The sequence below is a fragment of the Pezoporus flaviventris genome, unplaced genomic scaffold, assembly GCF_033815535.1.
Source record: "Pezoporus flaviventris isolate CSIRO_AGI_PZ_B2104156 unplaced genomic scaffold, CSIRO_AGI_Pfla_v1 ptg000007l, whole genome shotgun sequence".
In the NCBI taxonomy this organism is placed as follows: domain Eukaryota; kingdom Metazoa; phylum Chordata; class Aves; order Psittaciformes; family Psittacidae; genus Pezoporus; species Pezoporus flaviventris.
Window position 1 is genome coordinate 73561986 of NW_026892555.1, and position 24164 is coordinate 73586149.

Genomic DNA, 24164 nt, shown 5'->3' on the forward strand with positions numbered 1-24164 from the left:
CTATGTTAATTAGCAAATATTATGAAACAAGTTTTTTAACATCTGATGAAAAGAGCATGAAAACTTGCATTATTTCTACATAAGCAAAATTTATAGGCAGCTGTCCCTAAAAACATGCGTGTTTCAGCTCTTCCTTTCTCATTAAATCAAACAACATCAAGGTAATAGAGCTAAAAACAATTTTGGTACCAACGTTATTTATTGTGTTTCCCAGCACATCAAGCTGTCATACTAACAATTAGTTTCCTTTTGAATTAAACTTGACAGGCAGTCCCTTGGTGAAAAAAACGTGTTGACTTAACTAAAACACATACTTCTTCTCCTTCAAAATACCTCCTCCATCAAGCATACAGCTTTTGCGATACTCTCTTCCTGCTAGGTGGTACTGCTCTTCCTGTTATTCCACAAATTCCTGCTGTGGACACAGCAAGGATCTAACCCTCATGTGGTACACAAAATGAAGGTTTTTCTCCCCTCCTTAAAGAAGCAGACATGAAATCTGGACTTTGGTGCTCCTGTCATTCACTAGTGTAGCTGCTAATAACGTGTAATAACAGAATGAGAGAGAACTTCTACATCAGCCTGTTAAATGAAGGTGACAACCATCTCTGAGAAACAATAGTAAGCACAGTACCCTCTACACTTCATTGCTTATCCTCAGGTTCTTCATCTATTCATGTCCCTACCCTTCTGGAACTATTTCCCTTTTTCTAGTCATTGGGAACTTCACCTGACTGCCATGATTTCTCAAATATGACGGACGGTGGCTTAGCAACTTCATTCGCCAGCTCCTTCAGGACCCGCAGATGGACTTCATCAGGTCCCATGGACTTGTGCATGTTCAGGTTCTTAAGATGGTCTCGAACCAGATCCTCTCCTAGCTCCATGTTCTTCTTACATGATACTTCACTGAGGGTTTTAATACTATCCTACAGAACCGAGTCACTTACTTGCGTTTCATGAGTGTTGCAGGGAAAACCTGCTCGGCCCAGACGGTTTAAACCAAACTGGGATCAAAACACTTTGTTGAGCTTTCAAGAACGTGGAATTAGGCAGCAGTCAGTAAGGTGTTGCATTCAAGTAGCAGTACAAGAGGTAAACCCCCAAACTAGACACATGAATGTTAACAAACATAAGCAAATATCTAAACACCCTCTGCTACAAACGTTGCCCTGTGTAAAAAACGCCGAAGAGATTTCTTGAATTCTCCTTTCCAAAAAGACCTCACCATAGGCAGTGTAGTAGCAAATGCCAATTGGTGTATTGATAAGGAATGGTGAGGAAATGCTGCATGCTCTCTATGTTTCTGCAAAGTTCATGCAGATGGAACCCGAACCCCTTTCCTTTCACCTTTGGGATCGCCACACTCCAATGACTGTACGTGGTATAAAAGCCTTTACAGATACAGTATGAACATACAGATTTATTTAGAGGGACACCCCGCGGCAATGCCCAGTGTGTAGCCACCATGGGCAGGGACATCTCCTGGGCACAGGCACTGCCTCAGGGCCAGCAGCCCAAAGGCCTTTCTCCAAGGGATGCTGGGTGAAGGGGCAGCAGCAGCAGCAGGGCTGCGGTGGGCAGGGCTGCAGGGGCCCCGTCACCCCCGTGTCATAGTGCTGGCACCCGGCCACGTAGCATCACAATGCTCCGGGGCAGTATGAGTCCGGTGCCCTCCCCTGCCCCACTGCCAGAGTGCCCGGCGCTGCCACCAGGACAGAGCTGGCAGCCTGAGGGCATCCGAGAGGCAATCCTTGGGGCACCGGGGGAATTCCTAGGAAGGGGGAGGGGGTTGATGGGGGCAACCCTTGAAGCTGCACAAAGCTGCAGGAGCTTCTGTGCTGCCGTTCCAGCTCCTGGAGGGGCCATGCTCAAAGCTCATCGGATCTACGGATGGATGGAAATCCTGCCTCAGTCACTGGGGAGCTCGCCATCCTCATCTGCTGGGCACCAGGGAATTAGGTGAGGGGGGGACTAAGGGAGGGAACACTTGAAGCTGCGAAGCTGCAGGAGGTTCTGTGCTGCGGTTCCAGCTCCTGGAGGGGCCACGCTCAAAGCTCATCGGATCTATGGATGGATGGAAATCCTGCTTCAGTCGTTGGGGAGCTCGCCATCCTCATCTGCTGGGCACCAGGGTATTAGGTGAGGGGGAAACTGAGGGAGGGAACACTTGAAGCTGCAAAGCTGCAGGAGGTTCTGTGCTGCGGTTCCAGCTTCTGGAGGGGCCACGCTCAAAGCATCATCGAGGGATCCTGCTTTGGTTGTCAGGGAGCTCACCGTCCTCACGTCCTGGGGAGAGAGTGGCAGTAACCAGAAGAAAAAGGATGCACAGGTGGCTCAGTGCCCTCCCCCAGGGCTCTGGAGCTCCCACTGTCAAGCACAGGAAGGATTCGTGCTCCGAGGATTCATCAGGCCAATGGCATTTTGCTGTTGTTGGGAGCCCCTGAGATGGCTTCAGGTGGAAGCAGAAAAAGCAGTGCCAGCATCCCTCTGTCCCCTTAGAGGCGTAACCAGCGTGTGGAGCGGGAGCAGGTCTTGCTCACATGCTCAGGGAGTAGCCGATCGCCAGCACTGGGGTCAGGAAGGAATTTTCCCCTGGGGCAGATTGGCACTGGTCCCCGGGGGTTTTTTGCCTTCCTCTGAGCATTGAGCATGACCCCTCGTCAGGGCTCCTTGGTCCATTCTGGCTGCGTTATCGCCTGGTGCTCATGCTCCACGAATGTGGCTCCTCGTGTCCTGCAGCTGGAGGGGAGAGAAGTGCTTTTTTCCCCCCAGGCTGGACTAGCAAGCGTCCCTGGGGTTTTTTGCCTTCCTCTGTAGCCGAGCACAGCCCCTTCATGGGGCTCCTTTGGGTCATGGTGTCCCAAAGGCAGCTGCTCGTGCTCCACGCAGGTGGCCCTCGTGCCCCGCATCCAGGGAGAGGCAGCCTTCTGGACTCCCAGGGTGGCCCCAGCATGGCCTCGGGACTTGCTGCTGTCCTCTGGAGTACTGAGCACCAGCCCTCGTCAGGTCTTCCCTGGCCCTTTCTGGCTGGGTTCTTTCTTGCACTGCTCTCGCACCACCACGGCACCGCTCCTGCCCTGGCTTTCCTTTGTCAGGCTGCAAGGGAGGGTTTTTCCAGCTAAACGGAAGGGTCTAAACTAAACCAGACTAAAATTAACTAAGCTAAACTAAATCAAATCACTTTATTTAGAAATAAATAAAATACTCTTTCTACCCGTAACCGTTCTGAGTTGTGTCTTTGAAAGTGGTTTTGGTGCTGAAATTCCCTTGGCATTTCAGGTAAATAAGGATCTCCTCATTGTACAACTAGTGAGTGCAGGGAAGGGAAGACAATAAAATGGAATGGAATAGAACAGAAGAGAGTCGAATGCAACAGAAAGCAACAGAAAGCTCTGCTATGTTATGCATATAGAATCTTAGAGTAGTTAGGGTTGGAAAGGACCTTATGATCATCTAGTTCCAGCCCCCCTGCATGGGCAGGGACACCTCACGCTTAACCATGTCACCCAAGGCTCCTTCCAACCTGGTCTTGAAAACCGCCAGGGATGCAGCATTCACAACTTCCTTGGGCAACCCATTCCACTGCCTCACCACCCACGCAGTAAAGAACTTCCTCCTTACATCCAATCTAAACTTGCCCAAGTTTTAACCCATTACCCCTTGTCCTGTCACTGCAGTCCCTAATGAAGAGTCCCTCCCCAGCATCCTTAGAGGCCCCTTTCAGATACTGGAAGGCTGCTCTGAGGTCTCCACACAGCCTTCTCTTCTCCAGGCTGAACAGCCCCAACTTTCTCAGCCTATCTTCATATGGGTGCCACAAGTCCAGATAGATGACATCAACTGCTCTACCCCTGTCCATCAGTTCTGTAGCCCCATCATAGAAGGCCACCAAATTGGTCAGGCAGGATTTCCCCTTAGTGAAGCCATGCTGGCTGTCACCAAGCACCTTGTTGTTTTTCATGTGCCTTAGCATGCCTTCCAGGAGAATCTGCTCCAAGACTTTGCCAGGCACAGAGGTGAGACTGACTGGTCTGTAATTCCCCGGGTCATCCATTTTCTCCTTCTTGAATATGGGGGTTATATTTCCCTTTTTCCAGTCGTCGGGAACTTCACCTGACTGCCATGATTTCTCAAATATGATGGCCAGTGGCGCAGCAACGTCATTTGCCAGCTCCTTCAGGACCTGTGGGTGGATTTAATCAGGACCCATGGACTTGTGCACGTTCAGGTTCTTAAGATGGTCTCGAACCAGATCTTCTCCTACAGTGGGCCCAAGGTCTTCATTCTCACAGTCCCTGCATCTGCTTTCCAAGACTTGGGTGGTGTGTTCAGAGCCTTTGCCAGTGAAGACCAAGGCAAAGAAGTCATTCAGAACTTCAGCCTTCTCCAAATCCTCTGTAGCTAGCTCTCCCGAGAACTTCCAGAGGGGGCCTACATTGTCCCTAGTCTGTTTTTTTATTTGCTATGTACCTGTAGAATCCCTTCCTGTTATCCTTAACATCCCTAGCCAAGTTTGATTCTAACTGGGCCTTGGCTTCCCTAACCTGGTCCCTAGCTTCCCAGACAACATCCCTGTACTCTTCCCAGGCCGCCTGTCCTTGCTTCCGCTTTTTTAAGTCTCTTTTCATTTGAACCTTTTTTTCATTTGAACTTCCCCTCTTTAAGTTTGAACCCATTACCCCTTGTCCTATCACTACAGTCCCTAATGAAGAGTCCCTCTCCAGCATCCCTATAGCCCCCCTTCAGATACTGGAAGGCTGCTATGAGGTCTCCACGCAGCCTCCTCTTCTCCAGGCTGAACACTTGCAGTATTTTTCATATGAAGACTGTATGGCTAGCATAAAGACACTAGTATTTTTTGACTAAAGAACTTGTTGGATTCCCTGCAAAGGCTTTTACCACTGTAGCTGGCTCCCAGTTTATGGCCAGATCAACAGATCTCTTGCTTTTGACAATGCACTATCTTCCTTAAGAGGCTTTGATTTAAGAGGACAAGCAAAGTAATCCTCCCCCCTGAAAACCTACCAAGTGTTATGTAGAAAAAGAGTGAATTCCCACATGCATTAACAAAAATAAGCCCCACTACTCTGTCAGGTTTACCTTTATGTTGCGATAATAGCCACCAGTTTTGCCTCTCCCTCCCCTAGCCATCACCTTCTGGACTGATTAAGACTGGGAGGATTAGAAAAAAATAAAATAATGGAGGTTCTCACTTAATCATGCTCCCCTTTCAGGGGAGAGCTCTGAATCAGGATGGCACAAGGATGAAGTGAGCAGAGAGGTCCTCCCTGAAATCAGACCTATTCAGCAGCTCCAGGTCAGGTTTGCACTTTGAGCCAGGCGGTTGTGATCTTGTTCCCAGAATGCAGTACTACTGCGTGGGCACATGACAGACGTCAGTTCTGATCGTTTCAGGATTGTTTGTAATTACCAGCTTACAAGGACTATCAAGGAAGTCAGTGTTCATGCTGCCAATACTTCTACCAAATGCGAATTATTCCAGGACACTGTCTCTAAAACAACATCACTTCCAAATTACTTCAAGATGCCTAGCAGCAGATGGACCGCAGACTTACATCCTAAATGAAAATTATCACACCTTGACTGAAGGAGGTAGGGGGTGAAGAGAAGCTCATTACCAAGTACGAAAAGTCATGAACGTCAAGTACTACACACCGAATTAAAGCAACAACACTCTGCATAAAGAATTTTCAGGCTATTTCCCATAAAGCTGCATTTCATCTCTTCCAACAGTTTACTTTAGGGAAGTGAAAGTAAGGGATGGATGTGCAGAACCAAATTAAACTGTTACGTCAAAACGATCCATCTCTTGGCATCTATACATAGATTGACTAGTCTCACTAGACTCTGCTAGTTAGACTAACATGTGGCACTTAAATTTTTCAGCTATATTTACCAGGTTGTCTTCTCAATTTTCAACTGGGAAAATGAAGGCATTTCTCTGCAAGGTTTGTGTTAAAATTCTTTTTTTCAGACAAGTCTTACATTTCCTTCTTTTTTCATATTTTGAAAGCTAAACATGTTTTTAGGCATTTCCCCTTTCCCCCCCCCTCCTTTTAGTCAAACTGATCTTGGCAGATCATGAATCATCAACTAACACTGCAACTCTTATCTCCATCTTAAGAAACAGGAAATCAAACTGAAAAAAAAATGTATAAATCAAGGCTCCTCTTTCTTTGCTTTTCATTCTTTTCCTGTATCTGCTAGAAAAGCTCAGTCCGTATTCATGTCCATGCCTACAGTCTGAAGAAACTAGGATAGAATTAATCATATCCAATTTATGCCACATATTAAAGATAATGGATACAAATCTAAGCAAAGCCTAGGAGAGTTAAGATGTTAACTCATAACACTGCTATGCCAAAACTAAGCTCCTGGAATCATTCTTTGCCATCCTATCTTGAAAAGAAGCCAAAGAAACCCCCCCAAATATATATCTGCATGTCTCAAATTCTCCCTCCCCCTGGGCTAATGCTCAGAATCTAACCAGGAGAGATTTCCTGAGGTACTGTAAACAGTATCGGGGTCATGTCTGAGCAATTAGATTTACATTTTCTCTAACCCTTTTTGCCTAGGAAATCTTGCAGGATTAAAGACATAATTATTATCATGTGCAACAGCAGTAAATCCAGAGGATAACACTGCTCATGAGTTGTTTTCTGAACTTGCTACAGAGCCTACAGATATGCTGTAGACTAAAGAGGCATACTATACAGAGACCAGATCCTCATCTAAGGCTGCAGAGACAGGCCTGTTGACACCAGCTGAGAGTCTAGCCTACTTATGCTACTTAAAATACATTTAAGAAAAGCAGTGATTTGCTAGAGTAATTAAGGATTCAGTTTTCAAATGCCTTCCTAGAAAGTGCTCTGATGTAGGCTTCCAACTTTCCAGGCCCCTAAAAATCTACCACAAATGTTCTGTTAACTACTGCAGCAGTACTACTGGATTGTCTCCATAATCAAGTAATGTCGTCACGGTCACCAAGAAGCCAAATTCCCATGTACTCCTCTTACTCACTTTCAATGAATAAATCTTTCATGAGATAACTGTTTCCCCCCAGCACACATATGCCTCTATTGAAATGGCAATTGCTCTTAACATTAAGTCAATCTACAATTAGTCATATAGTGTTAGACCACACACTCACTTTGCTGACTCTCAGCAGGCAGCAGTGAACAGTGCTGTGGGAGAGGAGATGAGGACAAATCATGCAGAAGAGCGCTCCTGAGACTGCTCTGCAGAAACCTGCTGCTTGGGAACCTCCCAAGCCAGAGGCCGTGTCCTTGTATTTAGTAGCCCTTAACAAAAACGATTTTTCATGAATTTTCTAGTGGCTTTTGTAATCCAACACTACTTCTTGCAGAGTTTAGTGCTGTCTTTTTGGAGTTCATCATTGGTAGGGCATTTAACAAAGCAAAACATCTCTGTATCACCCGTAAACTTGAAGATTTCACTGTTTACTTCCTTAAGGTCACTAGCAACAATCAATAGTTTCACTGTTTACATATATGAAGTCATATGTCTACCATTTCTGTAAATATAGATTTTGTTTATTCATTCGAATCCTAACACATGAATATTTGCCCAGAAGCTTGGCCCAACACTGCCTCCTGTACTGAAAGGTGAACTGGGCTATAGAATCCCATAGCAGTTAACACTCACTGAAATTATGGCAGACTAAACAAACTACGAAGATTCAACAACTCAAATATTAGCAAGTATCATTACAAAGGCTGTTAAATTCTGAGATGACTTCTGATAGAAATTTTGCTGCTAATTTTTTTGCACGGACACTTTGCCTTATTTGATAATCTTCATCCTGTAGTAACATAATTAAGCTCAAATAAAAACAAATGAATACAGAAGCTATTTACTTGCCAAGGTTTTTCTCTTAAATACATTCAAAGAAAAAACTTAGAAAATATTAACAGGCAAATAGTTAATTTGCTTCAGCAATGTGAATGCTGGATTAGATTCAGCATATGAATCTATTACTTAATTCTTTTGTTTACATAGTTTTTCACCTATGCCACCTAGTGAATGTACAGCGTCAGAAAACTTTAGTTCAGGATTTTCTAAAGAAAAAATAATGAGTGGGTTCTCAATGTAAAGTTCCTGTGAAGTTACCCCAAAACAGAGGTTATATACATTGATGGAACTGTTACCAAAATCTGTATGAATGTCCATAGGAAGAAAAACCTATTTGGGATGTGCAGGATTCAAAAAACGCAAACAAGTTTCTCGTTAAATAAACCAACCTCCCATGGGATATGGCAGAAGACACTCCCGATTATCAGAAACTAGAAATAAAGTACAGGGATAAATCAAATATAATGATGGAAGTTAACAGTGGAATCCTGCAGGAATCTCAAAAAGAGATCTAAATAGCGAGATGACAATATATGCTAATGTTAGTGAATTATTCAGCTTAAAAAAAAAAACCAAACCTGAACGTATATGGTTACAAGGGATCTCAGAGGAACGATGGAACAATAAAGTGAAAGAGAAAGATGACACCTTGATGAATGCAGAATATACACACTGGGATAACCAATCCTAACTGTACATAATAATGATGGGCTCTAGAACAGTTATTACACTCAAAACCAAATGTTGGAATCACCATGAAAAGATTTGTTAAATCAGCAGCTTAATACCCTAAAGGCAGCTACAAAGTCAACTGGAAAATGAGAGCAACTAAGAGAAGGAAAAAAAAAGCAGAAAAACAGAACTATGCCAGTGTGTAAGTCTACAGTGTACTTTTACCCTCCACACTGCAATTCAAGTTATCCCACCACAAAAAAACCACCAAAGACAGAAAAAGAGAACTCCAGGAAAAATGCACACTAGAGAGGAGAAACTAAAACAAAGACAGTTATTCACTATTTCTTAGTAAGCAAGACTTGAAGGCACAGGAAATAGTTCCAGGCAAGCAAAAAGCAAACGCTTTCTGCAACACAGGCTACTCTAACTGTGGTGCTACCATCAACAGAAATACGATTATTGAAGTGAGAAATGTGTGTATGATCAAAAGAGGACAAGAGAAATAGTAACTAGGTCCATTGGCTAACATGATTAGCAAATTTCTAAGCAGTAATTTGGATTGCTAGATGCTTGGAGGCCCTTTCTACACTGGCCCTTCTTGTACACTGTTCTGAAGCACCATCTGCCAAGGAGTGCTACACAGGCAGGCGAAGAGAGACAAGAGCTTTGTACTGGCCCCGCATAGCCATTCATATTCTTTAAAACAGGAGATGAAGGAAGAGATTATAATGAGGTTATAATTCCCCCTTTCCTTCATTGTATTAATAGTTCTTTATTGTTTTAGAAGACATGGCAACAGGCAGGGAGAAGTATGATCTATATAGCATCTTAAAAAGCCATTAGTTAATAAACCTACATAAATTTTAAAAAAATGCTGCAGAGGAAGACAAAATCTGGTGCATTAACTGCAAGCAGTTATCTTTCCTTTCCTTGTCCTATTGGCACAAGAAAACTGTGTCCATTAACTTGGCAAATTTCCTCTTCCCAGTAAAAGGTATTAAAATCTGAAAGAATTATCAAAGAAATACTAAAAAATATCTTCTAGCCTACTTGGTATGCACAGATTTGCAAAAAATGCCAACAAGACTCCTCATTAAACTGAGTTATCATGGGATACAGCAGGAGACACTCTTGAGGATCAGAAACTACTTTAAAACATTTATGAATATCACATATCTATTTCTGTTAGAAATATGCAGCTCCTAAAAACTTCTCTCCTCCCTCTCCCCCCAGTCTAACACAGAAAATCTAAAGGAGCCAAGTCCTGATCAGAATCAGGTACATTGTTAATCAGCTCTGCACAGAAGGCAGAACACATACACAGAGGTCTCTCAACATTAAAAAGAAGGTTGATTTTAGGAAAACACATCAGGAAGAGGACAACTGGAAATCACCAATACAGAAATAATTTTAAGGCTAAGACACAGCACAAAGTAAGAACATGAAGACTGGGAAACAAGGTAGCATAAGGGGAGATCCTCCAAAGGGCAGCAGCAGGAATAGGTAATACATTATCAGCAGGACTGCAAATTTTCTGCAGTTGTGCTCACGTGTAAAATATGAAGGAAAAATGTAGTATTAATTTCCAAATCATCTAGAGGTCATCAAAACCATCCCAGTACAGGGAAGGAATCAGAACAGGCAGTGCCATCAGACAGAACTCCTATGTTTGGAGAAAAAAGGAGAACACGCAGCTCTGTTCCATAGAAGCTTTTGAGGTTCTGTCATTTTTTCCCCACTGTAAACCGAAGCAAGAATAAAATCTTTCAAATGCACCAGCAGAAACAGAATTGTGCAATGCCTGAAAACTGGAAATTAATTCTACAGCAGTTTTCAAAGCAATAAATAAGAATGATAAATTCCATTTAGTCAAAAGCCTTCTACACAGCCCTATGTGGAAGAATTTGTGTTAATGTTATTAGCGTCACTGTTGATATAAAACAACATACACATGGCTACATACACTTTTCCTCTAGAATCACGTTAGCATCATCCTAGAAATAAAAGAAGACTCACACAAGTGTAAAAATACCCAGTTCACTTACCGTAATTTCATTCCATCACCTCCAATACAAAAGCAACATTTTAACAAACAAGCCAAATGGGACTGGGCATTAACTGGTCATTTAATTAATGAGTGTCCCACAAAGTCAAAAGTCTAAACTACTGCATGCAAAGAAGTTGGTTATTAGCAACAACAACATGGTGCATATTAGTAAATACGGTAATATGTTGGATGCAAAAAATGAAATATTAAAAATAATCTAGCAATGGCAGCTTTCATAAGTAATGCAAAATACCCTTCATCATCCTAACAACTACCAAACAGAAAACGCAGTTTCTAAACACTAACGTTCTAAATACTAGTACGAGGTTACAGTTTCAGGAGAGCGCCTTGTCAGGACTGGAGGACAATCAAGCTCATTATCAGAGTTTAATGTATACAAGGATGCATACACTCAGTAATGAAATCGCGCTTACTGAATTATTTTGAATACTTTCAGTAGTTCCAAACACTCTCAAAAGGGACACTACAACTTAAGCTGTTCCAGCAAAAACCAGCCTTGCTCTCCCAATACCTGGGGCTCTGCATTTATTTTTTCTTTTTCTTTTTCTTTTCAAATCAAGAAGAGTGCTTTAGAGTATGCTTTGGGAAGCAATGACAAACATTCAGTATTGCAAAGTACAAAAAAATCCCAGCATCTGTCTTTAATAGAGCGCCCTGTATTTGTCATTTTCCCCAGAGTGAAATTTATAATTTGAGAAGACATGGAACCCAGTCATACCCTTGGCACGTTGTCAACTGCAAGCTTAATGCTACCTGCCACCCCAGGCAAAATCCCAAGGCAAGGAACAGGAGCTCAGTCTGAATACGTGACTCAAGACCTGGGGAAGGCAGAGTGCCCCTGCTGCAAAAGACATCAGTGAAACCAAACACACCAGGACTCTCAGACTGTCTCATTCAGTACTGCAGTATGGGGCGCTAGATGAAGCATGCCATGGATCTCTCCGTAATTAAGAGCTAGCTGAGTATTTAATTATGAATGTAACAACCTGGGGAGAAAAAAAAAAAAAGAGAAGAAAAAAAAAAAAAGGAAAAAAAGTTACATTTCAAGATCATTAGGGAACCATTTTGGTTATACCCCGCAGCAACAAAGCTAGCTCCTCTTTGAACACAGTAAGAGCCCCAGGCTCACCATGTTATATATATTTTAAGGAATGAATCCCAGAGAAACTGAAACTCATCAGAACTAAGATTTGTATGAATGTTATCAAAATATTTTTTATTAATTGCCATTTAACAAATGCCTGTGACCAAGATGCAATCACTGAAACGTTACAATAAAATTAAAAGGCAGCAAGCCTACCGCAGCAAACGCTTTCTCATCAAGTAATGTGCTGCAATGAACAGCTCCATCAACTGCTACAGCAGACTAAATAAAACTAGGATGCTAATATAACAAACATTTTCAGTGTTGTCTTTAATTATTGTCCATATATCTCCCGATTCTAGTACCAGTGTCCTAGGAGCAGCTGAATGAAATTCCCTCCTGTTTGGTCTAGTGACAGTTAACAAATGATAATTCTAAGTTTATTTTAATACTAATGCTTCAAAGTTCAGCACCTGATGCAGCTAAGGCAGAAGAAACTTAGGGAGAGGAAGGTGCTACTTGAGAAACTAAATCCCCCTCAGCGCACATGGTGTCAATCTCACACACCTCCTACTCATTTTCAGCTCATGGTGACTTTACTTCAAACATAGGGTTTTGACTCTAAATAAACAAGTAGCATCTGGTCCTCTGGCAGCTTTTTCTAGCAGAAATTCATACCTTTAGATTGAGAAATGTTCTCAGCGCTCCTTAACAACTAATAGAGGTTTGGTCTTAGGTGGTATAATCAAAAGGATTTGACTGTACTTTGGGGTTTGCAAACTTTTTTACTTTATAATGACAGTTGGGGCTGTTCAGCCTGTAGAAGAGAAGGCTGCATGGAGACCTCATAGCAGCCTTCCAGTATCTGAAGGGGGCCTACAAGGATGCCAGAGAAGGACCCTTCATCAGGGACTGCAGCGATAGGACAAGGGGTATGGCTTCAAACTTAAACAGAGGAAGTTCAGGTTAGTTGTTCTTTACAGTGAGGGTGATGAGGCACTGGAACAGGCTGCCCAAGGTAGTTGTGAATGCTCCATCCCTGGCAGTGTTCAAGACCAGGTTGGGCAGAGTCTTGGGTGACATGGTTTAGTGTGAGGTGTTCCTGCTCTTGGCAGGAGATTTGGAACTAGATGATCTTAAGGTCCTTTCCAACTCTAACCATTCTGCGATTCTATGCCCATGTAATATCTGTTTCAACACTGTGCGTTCAAACTGGCATGGTGACCTCCATCCCATGCATTCCAATACTTCAGAAAGATTCCAAGAGAAAAGCACAAAGCAAAATGCCACTACTCAAGATACTAGCTTAAGATACTTTATTCTTCCATACAGATATTGAAAACCACTCACAAGATACTACTTCCCACCCATTTTCCTCTCACATATGACTAAGCTTTTCTCACTTTCCTCATCACACAGAACAGAAATTATAGACTTTTATTCTTGTAAAATGTTGTTTTTTGGTGTTTTTTTTTTTTTACACCAGCTTGGCTGACAATTCAACTCAGCTTTCCAGCTAATTTCCTAAGACAGCATATGTTTCTTTGAAACTAAACTCAGCTCTCACTGAGCTGCATGGTGGATCTTCTTTTGAGGGAGGGAAATATCAGATCTTTTTTAGTTCTTTCACACATGCACACAGTACTTCAGGAATATGAAAAGAGCTATCCATATCATGTCATAACTAGCACTTACACTGATGGATTTATCAACTTACTGCATCAAGAAATACTGGAAGCATGAAACAGTCTCTCAGAAGACTCACATCTTTCTGTACGAAAATGCTTCATTCATAATCTTGTCTATATTTCTCTCCACTCCCTAAATTCACAGATATTTTCACTTCTTAAATGGAGATATTCACACCCCCTTTTCTTGCCTTACAGTAGTTCTGCATATAAAAATCAGTATTGTATATTCTATTCCCTATACTTATAGTTAAATCTATATACGTATATGCATTTGATACAGTTCAACACAGGTCACAGCAATTACTTTGCTACTTCTGCAGTAGCAGATCTGTAGAAGGTATTATCCTGAAAACTCACAGGAAATTTGCTAATATCAGGTTTAGATCTTATAATTAAACAAATTATGCATATATAAACTTTAGTAGACTTAAGCATCTGTTAATCATAAAAATTCTATGCAAAAGATTAAGACAAAAGATGAATGAGGTGGGAAAACGCATTGAAGGCAATGTCACTTATGCAAAGAAGAGCATGACACTATTAACAAGCTATTCCCTTAACTGTGAAGTGAATTTCAGTCCAAAATAATAAAGATCAGAAGAAGAAAGGAGAAAAAAGAAAAACACCACTTACACCAAATCGTGTTGGAAAATAAAGATGTTATGGAGAAGGTAGGAAGCTATTTTCCTCACTGAGCTATGTTATGTATTCTGCTTAATAATATTACAAAACTATAGCTGAATTTTTATTTTTTTACAGCTCTTTTGCCAGCAGAAATTCCTTTTAGCCTTTGGAATATTTACGCAAGTAAAGAAAAAGTTATGGTCACACCAAACTCCAGAATGCAGTGGGGTGATGCCCAACATTTGCTGCAGTCTGCACCTTTCCCAGAAACTGCTGCAAGCATGGTGTTCACAGCTGGATTGCTTTTCCCCCTGATATTTCATCCTCTAAGGCCAACTGCCTCTAAAGCTCTACCTCTGAGTAATGAGAATTTGAATTACAAAGACATGAATAAAACCCCTCAAGAGTCATATCCATTATATCCATATATTTAATCTAGTTGCAGGTTTTAGATGGTCAATCATAAAATGGCAACATACAGTCTGTGAATAAAATCTTTGTGTAAAGCTACATCAGCTCACAGAGATGATAACAGAATTGGGCACCAAAAAGAGGGGGAAAAAAGGTGGTTAGAAAAGTGGTGGAAGAAATGTGAAATCTGTCAAAGAGGAGAATCTAGGCGTTGATGACAGATGCTTGTACACAGCAGCAGCTCACTCCTTCAAAGCTTCCTTCACTGACACAATAGGCCAAGGGACCTCTTAAGCCAAAACGTAAGAGGCCCTGCTGCCAGAGAGGGAGACTCAGTCAAACACTGAAGTTGCACATTTCCTCTCCAAAAACTTCAGCACAAGTTGTAGCAGCTTATGTGTCCCAACCTATCACTATCTTTTAACCTTAAATATTCATCATGCTGAGCCAATGCCACCTTGCTTTTCCAATAATTTGGTTTTACAGATGCATGAACAGAGTAAAGAGGTCTTTTTTCAACTTTATGTTAGTGAACTACATGGGAGAAACACTCACTCTGAGTATTTATGGAAATACAATGCTACCTGTTCACAACAGTTTGGTGTCCATGTTTAACAAACTCTGAAGCATCCCTTTCTTAGAACTCTCAAGATTTCCCACTGACAAGTACCCGTTGACTCTACAGCAGACAACATTAGAACTAACCTGACTGAAACACCTTCATCCATGACGGAAACTACCTCCTATAGGACTTGTGTGCAAGCAAGCTGAACACCAGACGTCATTTCCCAAGTCTTAGCTGTGCTGAAGGGCAGCTATTCCCAAGTGAAAGGGTCAGGACTTTGACTCTACAGTTTCTGCCCCAGCTAAACAATCAGAACAACAGGGTAAAATCAAGGAGTAGAAAGAGCTTCAAGCACTTCCATATTTAGGGTGCGAACAAACATACAAGCCTCCTCTAATGGCTTAACTCTATAATCTACTTCCTATTTTTTAAATTGTCAGAAGTTTGGACAACGTTAGGGTCATTAACAAGGCAAATATTAAATATATTTCAATGACAGCAGAAGCTTCAGTGGCAAATGAAAAATGGAAATAACAATGCCTGTTGTTATTTCTTCTTAATCGCAACAGAACTAAGTGAGGGAAAGGAAAAAAAATATACTTTGAATTAAATGCAGTACCTGCAGCCTAAATTTTTGAGACTTTCATCACACTTCTAAACGAAAAAAAGCAGATGCAGCTGAACTAACATATTCAAACTTAACAAGTAACACAGAGATACCTGAAGGATAACACAGGCCTTCAACAACTCCTCTATCACCATGAAATTGAGTAGGTACCAAGACTGGCTCTTTGACATACGGACACCCATATGCTTCATTAGCACGATTTTGGTTTTGAGTCACCACATTCTAAATTATCCTCCCATTTGTTTTTTTTTTCTGTTGTTTTTTCTTTTTACCCAATGAATATGTCTGAGGCCAAAATCCACACCCTTAACTGAATTAAAATCCAGGCTACATAATTTATTCTTTCTAGAGCTAATGGAAAGGCAGACACTATGCTGGATTCACAATCCCCAGGTAAGTTTAAGTTATAAAACACGTAATTTACATATGTATACTGAGAAACCACTCTACTGCATTTATATTCAGGAATTAAATAACTGTAATTACCCACTTTGTTTCAGAAATACAACAAAGGAGAGGGAAAGAGTCTTTAGACATGAAAGCCTCTGCAGTTTACCCTGTTTGTTAAAAGGCAAAATGAGTCATATATTTGCCTTAAATATTTTCCTTAAAATCCAGATGCTGATACATAATTACAGTTTCTTCTTCTAGGGGTCCCAGAGAGACAATTAATAAAGCTTTTGTGCAAAACTGAACAAGCAGCTCTCACTTCAAATTATGTGTCTTTCAGGAGTATTTATTATGGCTAGAGTCAGATGCTGGCACCAGGAGCGCACATGCTATTACAAATCGCAGTTAAACATGCATTAATGGGCTTCTAATAAGCCCAGGACTATGGATAGCCTACTTATTCAAAATATTTTCTATAACAACATACAGCCCTGGAAAACTACAGTTTCTATTCATAATCCTTCCTCTACATTTCACCTTCATCTATCATCACAAAGAAAAAAAAAGGCACTTCCAGCAGCAATCAGTGTGACTGTCAATCAACCAAAACTGCAGCCATATCCAATACCCAAATCAACTCAAGTGTTAAGCAATTACAGAAACATTAAGAAAATCAGTAACAGACCAGAAGCTCATCCAGCTTGTATACTATCTCCAGCTAGGTTGGAGATATCAAAATCTCTCTTGTCTTGAAGAACATGTGGGCTAAGGACCCCACCTCACAGTCAAGTTTGCCCCTGACATCTTGACCACAGTGCTGCCACTGGCTTGGGATGCCACACAAATTTTTTTTAGTTCACCTAAACCAAATGATGTAACCCTCCCTTCTTTCATTGAGTCTTCTCCATATAATCCTTTTCAGCCATTCGTCTTTAAGTAAAACTATATTTACACCAGACTTATAGAAGTATTTCCAATACCACTTAAGGCCATGCACTGCCTCGCAGGTAAAGTTTAAATTTGTATAACATCATCTTACCCCATATTGTTTTACGGGATCACAAATCACCATTATAACAACTCAGCCCACCATTTCATGAAAACATATGCTGTCACAACAATTTTATTTTAGGAAACAGAACTAAATAAAATACTTTGCAGAGTAAATTACAGTAACTAGATTGCAGGTTGCTAAACAACTGAGAAAAGAAATGTCAAAGATGATATACCTGGTGAATGTTAAAGTCACCTTTATCACAGCAATTAGCTACTGTAGAGTTGTTTACCTGTATCAGCTTTGTTTACATTGAGACTAGAAACACTGACCCAACATCTTTTTCTGCAAGCATGATGCAAAAACAAAGTCAACTGTCTCCAAAGCCACAAATACTTCCGTGAACATTAGCTGAAAGCCTTCTTGCTGAGCAGCTGCTCAGATTTGTGCCATCATGGGGAGGCCACGTGCCCTCAGATCTCCCAGGGAACTCTGAGAAAGCTCAAAATCTTCTGCCTTGATTTACTCCCAATTCCACTAATCTGTGCTCATCTAAACCTAAAATGAGATTAAAACAATCAATCATCCTAGCCTCCCTCTTCACACACAAATTACTCTTCTCTGTTTTGTTATTTTGTCTCGCGTCACTGTCAGCTGCCTGCATCACCCAATACCAGTTGCCTGAAGGGCTGTTTGCTTCTTCTGACTTTGAATGCAATAAGGAGATTGCATCATACCAATGATACTATCATAAAATGGCAAAGACTAAAAACACCAGACTAGAAAGTTAAGCACACAAATGTCTCTGAACCTCCTTTCCAAAGGGACATAAAATACCAACTAACAAAGACCAAAAGGTACATATATATTGGTAACAGAGGAAGCAGAGTAGAATTCTAGTGGTTTCTTCTCCCCCTCCTGATAAACCTGTTCCTATCTCCTGAAAAACCTCCCTCTACAGGCATCAGACATCCAAGTGTTTCAGAAGGGCACTGTGAATCAGCAGGAGCAGACAGAGAAACTCCAGGGGACTGCACCTTCCTGCACAAAAGCAGCTGACATGCTGCAAACGTAATTTAATTTTGACAAACAACAACTTCAAGTACTATGGCCTGTGGAGTTTGCCTATTCTGTCTAAGGCTAAATAACTTCTTGCGCACATCTATAGCTTGTACAGCCACCGGAGCTGTACAAGCATTCCCACAGGAGCCTACAACAGGCACATCAAACCTTCTCCCTCACAGAAACAAAGGTTTCCCAGTTCTACCAGGAAAACAACTTGTCTCAGACTTGTAAACCAACTCATAGTTTTGTTTTATAATTCACGCTGGTTCCCATCTAACTATGCTCCTTTTGTCAATTCTGACGCTTTCTGTCTCAAAAGGATTAAATCAAGGAAGTAAGAAGTTCAGACCAATCTTTTCTGTATTAATATACAAAGAACAACTGAATGAATACACAAGTGCCTAATACAGACTAATAACACACCCTCTACAAGAAAACCAAGGTGAAGAGCACGCTCCGAGTGCATATTTTGGAAATAAACTGATCAGGTGGCTGAAGGAGTGTATTTTACGGGGTGCAACAGCCAACTGCTCCCTAGTTAATACAGTAGCTGTCGAGTTCATTAAACCTCCTCCTCTACCTTTAAACCATAAACGTTGCTCACAGACCTGCTTTACGATATTAATATACAGTGTGTATTTGTTAGCATCTCAGGATCAGGACTGCACTCCTCCTGATCCTTCAACTGAAGAGGCTTTGCTTTGCTTGTGGATTAGTCTCAGGGCAGCTGACCTGGACTCCCTGAAGATAACACTGAAATGGAACAGATAGTCCAAGGAAACACCTCACACATGCCAGCTAGGACTGGACCTTCAGTCCAGAGGACCAGACTAAATAATCTCCAAAACACACAGTGCGAACATGAAGTACCCAGCACTGCCTGTTTCTCCCTGCCAATCTTCTTCTATTGTGACACAGCACCTGCTAAAGCAGACACAGCCACAAATATCAAGGTTAAAAATTAACTTTTCCTTATGCTATTTCAGTGAGAGGCATGGGGAATTAAAATCGTGTTTGAAGAATCCTTTATAAAGCAGATAGCTATACTGGAGCAGAGGTGTAGATCTGTGAACAGGCATAAGAAGTCCTCTCAATAATCCTAATGAGATTCCCTCACCATGAGGTTGAGGAAATGTGATAATAAACAGGTATATAACACTGCACTGGGTCTGGCTGAGATGAAGTTAATTTTCCCCACAGCCACCCTCACAGTGCTGTCCTTGGTATTGCTAGCTAGAAAGGTGTGGGTAACACACCAGGTGTTTCGGCTGCTGCTGAGCAGTGCTTGCACAGCATCAAGGCTGTCTCTCCAATGTTTCCCCCTCATCAGTAAACTGGCAGTAGGCAAGATCTTGAGAGGTGATATAGCCAGGACGGCTGACCAAAACTGACCAAAAGGATATTCCACTGCATATGACATCTGATCAGCAACAAAAGCAAAGAGAAAAGAGAGGGAGGGCATTTGTTATTACAATGTTTGTCTTCTGAACCACCCACTACACATACTGGACATCACCTACTGATGGGAAATAGAGTACATGTCTTCTGTGTTCCTTTGCTTCCATGCATAGTCTTTGGTTTTTCTTTATTAAACTGCCTTTAACTTGACCCACAGGTTTTTTCCACCCTATTTTCTCCCCACCCTGTCCTGCTAAGGAGGGGAGTGACAGAGCAGCTTGGTGAGGACCTGGCAACCAGCCAAAGCCAACTCAAACACACCTCAAATAAAAGAATGTATCCCCAAGCACAGTTTAAATTAACCGCAAGATATGATTCCTTCCTTTGGACAAAACTCATTGCAGTACAGACTCTGTTCTGTGCCACTGAACCGAAATACAAGATGACCAACTCGGTTAAGGAAGAAATGGCATAAAGTTCATCTTCCTGCCTTTCATTTGGCTATAATGATTAAAACTATTTTTCCCTTCTCATGAAGGTGTTTCCTTTCAAGTTGTGAGTTAGTAAATAGACATGGTTGTTCTTATTTATACAGACATTTTCACAATGGTTATTTATTACCATTGTTTTACATGCAAAATAAACATCATGTAAGTCAGGCTACTTCTCAAAGCACAAGAATGTCTGTTTTTTTTTTTTTTTTACCTTGAGCAAATAGCAAGAACAAACCCATGCAATAAGCTAGTACACAAAGATCTTGGGCAAATATAGTCTTGGTTACAAGAAAAAGCAGCACAAAACCAGGTGTCTTTGTATGAACAGAAATACAGCAACAGTTCATTGAACCTCCCTGCTTTCGATTCTACACAGCAATTACTGGATAGATCTAGTTAAAAATAGATCTAGGTAACTGCTGTTTGTCTTGTATGCTCCATCACTGAAACTGCTACATTCCTACCTAAAATAAAAGCAGATATTAATACCACTGATTTTTTTACTTGTCTTTTAAAAGCACCACATTGTCAAATACCTCACAGAGAAAAAAAGTATGGGCCAAAGGGTACAAGGAATCATCTATCCCACAGCAAGATCACCTTCATACACAGATTGACAGCCTAATGCTTGTGTCCAAATATGCCTACTCTCTGTATTTCTGCACAGTCTGAAGCAGTATGCATAGATTTTAGGAAAGTTGATGTTTTTCTTTAACTGTACTTTTTTCCTAACCTTCACTTACCTGGCAAGATCATTCAAAGGAGGCTCAGCAAGGTAAAAATTCTCAAATTCCCCAATTCTCTTGAAAGAGCATGTAACTTCTTACTGCTTTAAATCGATTTTATGATACAAAACCAACCGGTTTGACCAAATGGTGACAAGGTTCAAGGTCACAGAAATTCACTGTAGCACATGCCCCAAACCAAAGTGCTCACCTGCTGGTTTCCCAGTCTTGGTCATCCTTATCTTTTTCTTCTTTGGCATCAGAATTGTGCAGGTGTTTCTGCACAATACGCATCCCACCAGCCTTCACTGGAACAAAAATTAAAGAGACAGAACGAAACTCAGTCAGATCAGCATAAGTGAAAAATGTTTTAAGGATAAGCCTCCCTTCTCCCCTAAAACTTTGCCAAGTAGGGTAATAGTAATCACAGTTACAAAAAGTGGTCTGAAGCATTTAAAAGTGGCAAGCCTGAGGAACAGCTAGTTCAAGACCACATCTGCCATTCTTTATCACATCATGCCATCCATCTCTGCTCATCCTGAGAAGCTGCAGTTCATTTTACCACCTGCTTCCAAAACTATTTTAGAAAACTCAGCTTTCCTCCCACCCTTAATAACTTGCAGCAGTCAGAAGAACAAACCAAGGTGATGGTTCGTGTAACACTATGCAGAAGTCCATGAACATCAATGTTAAATACTCCCATAAAACAAGAAGGGTTGAAGAACCTTACTCTGTCTTTTCAAGTTAAAAACAACAGCTATAATAATACTATTTATACGAAGAAGTACTTCACAAGCAGTATAATAAAAAGCAAAATTTAGGACAACTGTTAACCATTTAGAACAGAGCTTTTTGTTTTGCAAAACATAAGCATTTACCACATTTCAAATTCTTGTCATGATTCAGTTTTAGAAATGGCACAAAATTGGAAGAATTGCTTTGAAACAAAAAATGAGCACCGAAAGCAAATCCATTTGTGTTCATGATTTATCCCCTCCAAAGTGAAATATAAACCAGCAACCTAACCAGACCTAAAACTGCAGAGCAACAGGCCATCTGCTGTTGATCTGACCTCTGTTTTAATATTGTATTTGTATGGGTTGGTTTGTTGGGATTTTTATTTTTTTTGTTGTTTCAATCATTGCAATACACACTTACAGGGCAGCCCAGGGTAAGACGATACAACTTGTTAGCTAATTCAATGGGTTACACAGCCACCAGTAACAATATCAGAAAACCGCTATTGTGGTCAGGAGTCAGTAAAACCACCTACAAACACACTGGTGTATGTTATACATTGTTGTGACACAGTAAGTCTGTGGACAGCCTCAGCAGAGTTGCAGCAGCCGGAGCAAGCAGGATGCCAGAGCAGCAGTTGGAAGGAGCCGAAGTGGCTTGCCAGCATGGCAAGGGGCAGCTGTACTTCTGACAGCTCTCCTGTGTCCAGTCTCAGAACGATTAAAGCACCTCACAGCAGTCCAGTGCTAATCCCTGAAATCTAAAACCAGGTTTAGCTCCCAATTCTTAAACAGGACAGCACTGGAAAAGACACTTCTGTGCATTAATTTTACAGCCTGGGTGAAGTCAGGCAGCAAAGAGAAAGCAACCTGCCCCAGGACAGAGACTGTGGCAGGCCTTTGGCTCTGGGATATTTTAGATGGATTCTAAACTCTATGTGGTATTTGAAAGATAAACTTCTGATTCAATAAAGGACATTAACTAAAGGCACATAATCAACAGACAAAACCAAAGTATCTTTTTAAACCTATCAAAACCTGTGTGCCCTTATAATGCATTAAAAAAGAACCAAACACACACACACACACACAAAAACCCCATCAAAACACTAACCATTATGTCCTCTCACCAGCATAAAACTTACAAGATTTAAGTTGGTGAGAAATGTTTCACATGAGACAAGGAAAACCAGAAAGGTTAGGCAACAAAGAAATGTAATTTTAAAAATTAAACAAAAGTGAAATTCCTATTAACTTTTCTTGATGTAAAGTCCTTAGAAATTTATTTGCAAATGCAAACACTCCTAGTTCTGTCAAGTGCTGCCTTCTTCTAACATCTCAGGTAATCAAAGTGATTGGTATGTTTTGTTTACATTGCTTTATAAATTTAACATTGCACAATCGGTTCTTACTAGTTCCCTTTCAAATTACTTTTTGCAGAAGATGCTGTCTCCACAGCAACATCTGCCTGGTTACAACAGCACTTCTGGTATATACATGCACACCTTAACATTCTTCACTGTCTAACAGAAAACAGTACACAGAAATTCAGTGCTAATTTAGGTGGTCTAAAATCTCTCTCCCCTCATATTGCATACTATCAGGCCACCAGCCACTTGTTTGCACTTTATCTGTTATTGGCAAAGATATGCAGCTAACACATTCAGATCTGTCTGTATGTAGAATTAACAGGTATTAAAAACCAAATAAACAGACAATTAAAAGGCACAGCAGTGACTGACCAAGTCACCCTTGAAAGAGCAAGCTTCCCCTTTTTCTTTAGTATTAAATATTAATACCAAATTTATTTCATACGTACAGTATAATAACAGATTCCATTACATCAATAAGACGTATGAAGAATGGAAGTAAGAGCTATTACATACCTTCATTTCACAGAAATCTTGGCTCAGAGTTATATTTTTTAAATGCAGGAAAAAGCACATAACTATTTTCAAAAACCAATTGCAAAGCTTCATAAATAAACTATTACCACAATCACCTTGCTTTATTCCTCCACAATATCTACTAGAAGAAATGAACAGCTAAAAGCATAATTACGCAGACTGCTTTAGAGGGACTACAAGCTGCACAAACCTACTCAGCAATCTATTACAGATGCATTGATCTCACTGACAGATGGATACTTAAAGCTTAAGTTGGGGCCCTCTTAAGTTTCAGAATAGAGTTCAAAATTGCTTCATGCACCCTATTATCAGCCTGAGGTCTCGAGGTTTCTCTCCATTTCATTATCCTTTGTCTTTCCAAGTGCTGTTCTTGTCTTTCCTGCCCCTCATCCCCCCCAAAAGATCAGTGCAGAGAGGAAGCTAACAGACTGCACACAGTTGAGTAAGGGAGGGCTAACAGTGCATATGAAAAACAATGAATTTGACAATTCTGCTGTAATTTGATTACTTGAATCCTTCCTAAATTTTATGTGTCTAATTCATACTCTATGGAGTAAGACACATCCATAATTACTGGTAGGGTTCTTTATACAACGGCATGCAGCAAAACCAGAGCTTTTAAGCCATTAGTCAGAAAATGATCCCCTATTCACATATTTGCCTTGCTAGGAACTTGCCTTGTTATTTAGGAACACAATTCCACATGAGTTTATGTAGTGATCTTTTATTTAAGAATGTTTGACTTTCATTTTATTAAAATTTGTTTGCACACTGCCCTACTGCATTACACTGTTGCTCAGGGATCTAAACCA

The 24164-nt window shown here is 41.0% G+C and overlaps 1 protein-coding gene across 1 annotated transcript in view; it reads right to left on the reverse strand.

Annotated features, from left to right (window-relative positions):
• DAP (death associated protein) overlaps positions 1 to 24164 on the reverse strand; it is a 51397-nt gene that overhangs the window by 24990 nt on the left and 2243 nt on the right. Inside the window, exon 2 of the mRNA XM_061449214.1 lies at positions 20920 to 21016. Coding sequence (XP_061305198.1) covers positions 20920 to 21016 — 97 coding nt within the window. The remainder of the gene's footprint in view (positions 1 to 20919; positions 21017 to 24164) is intronic.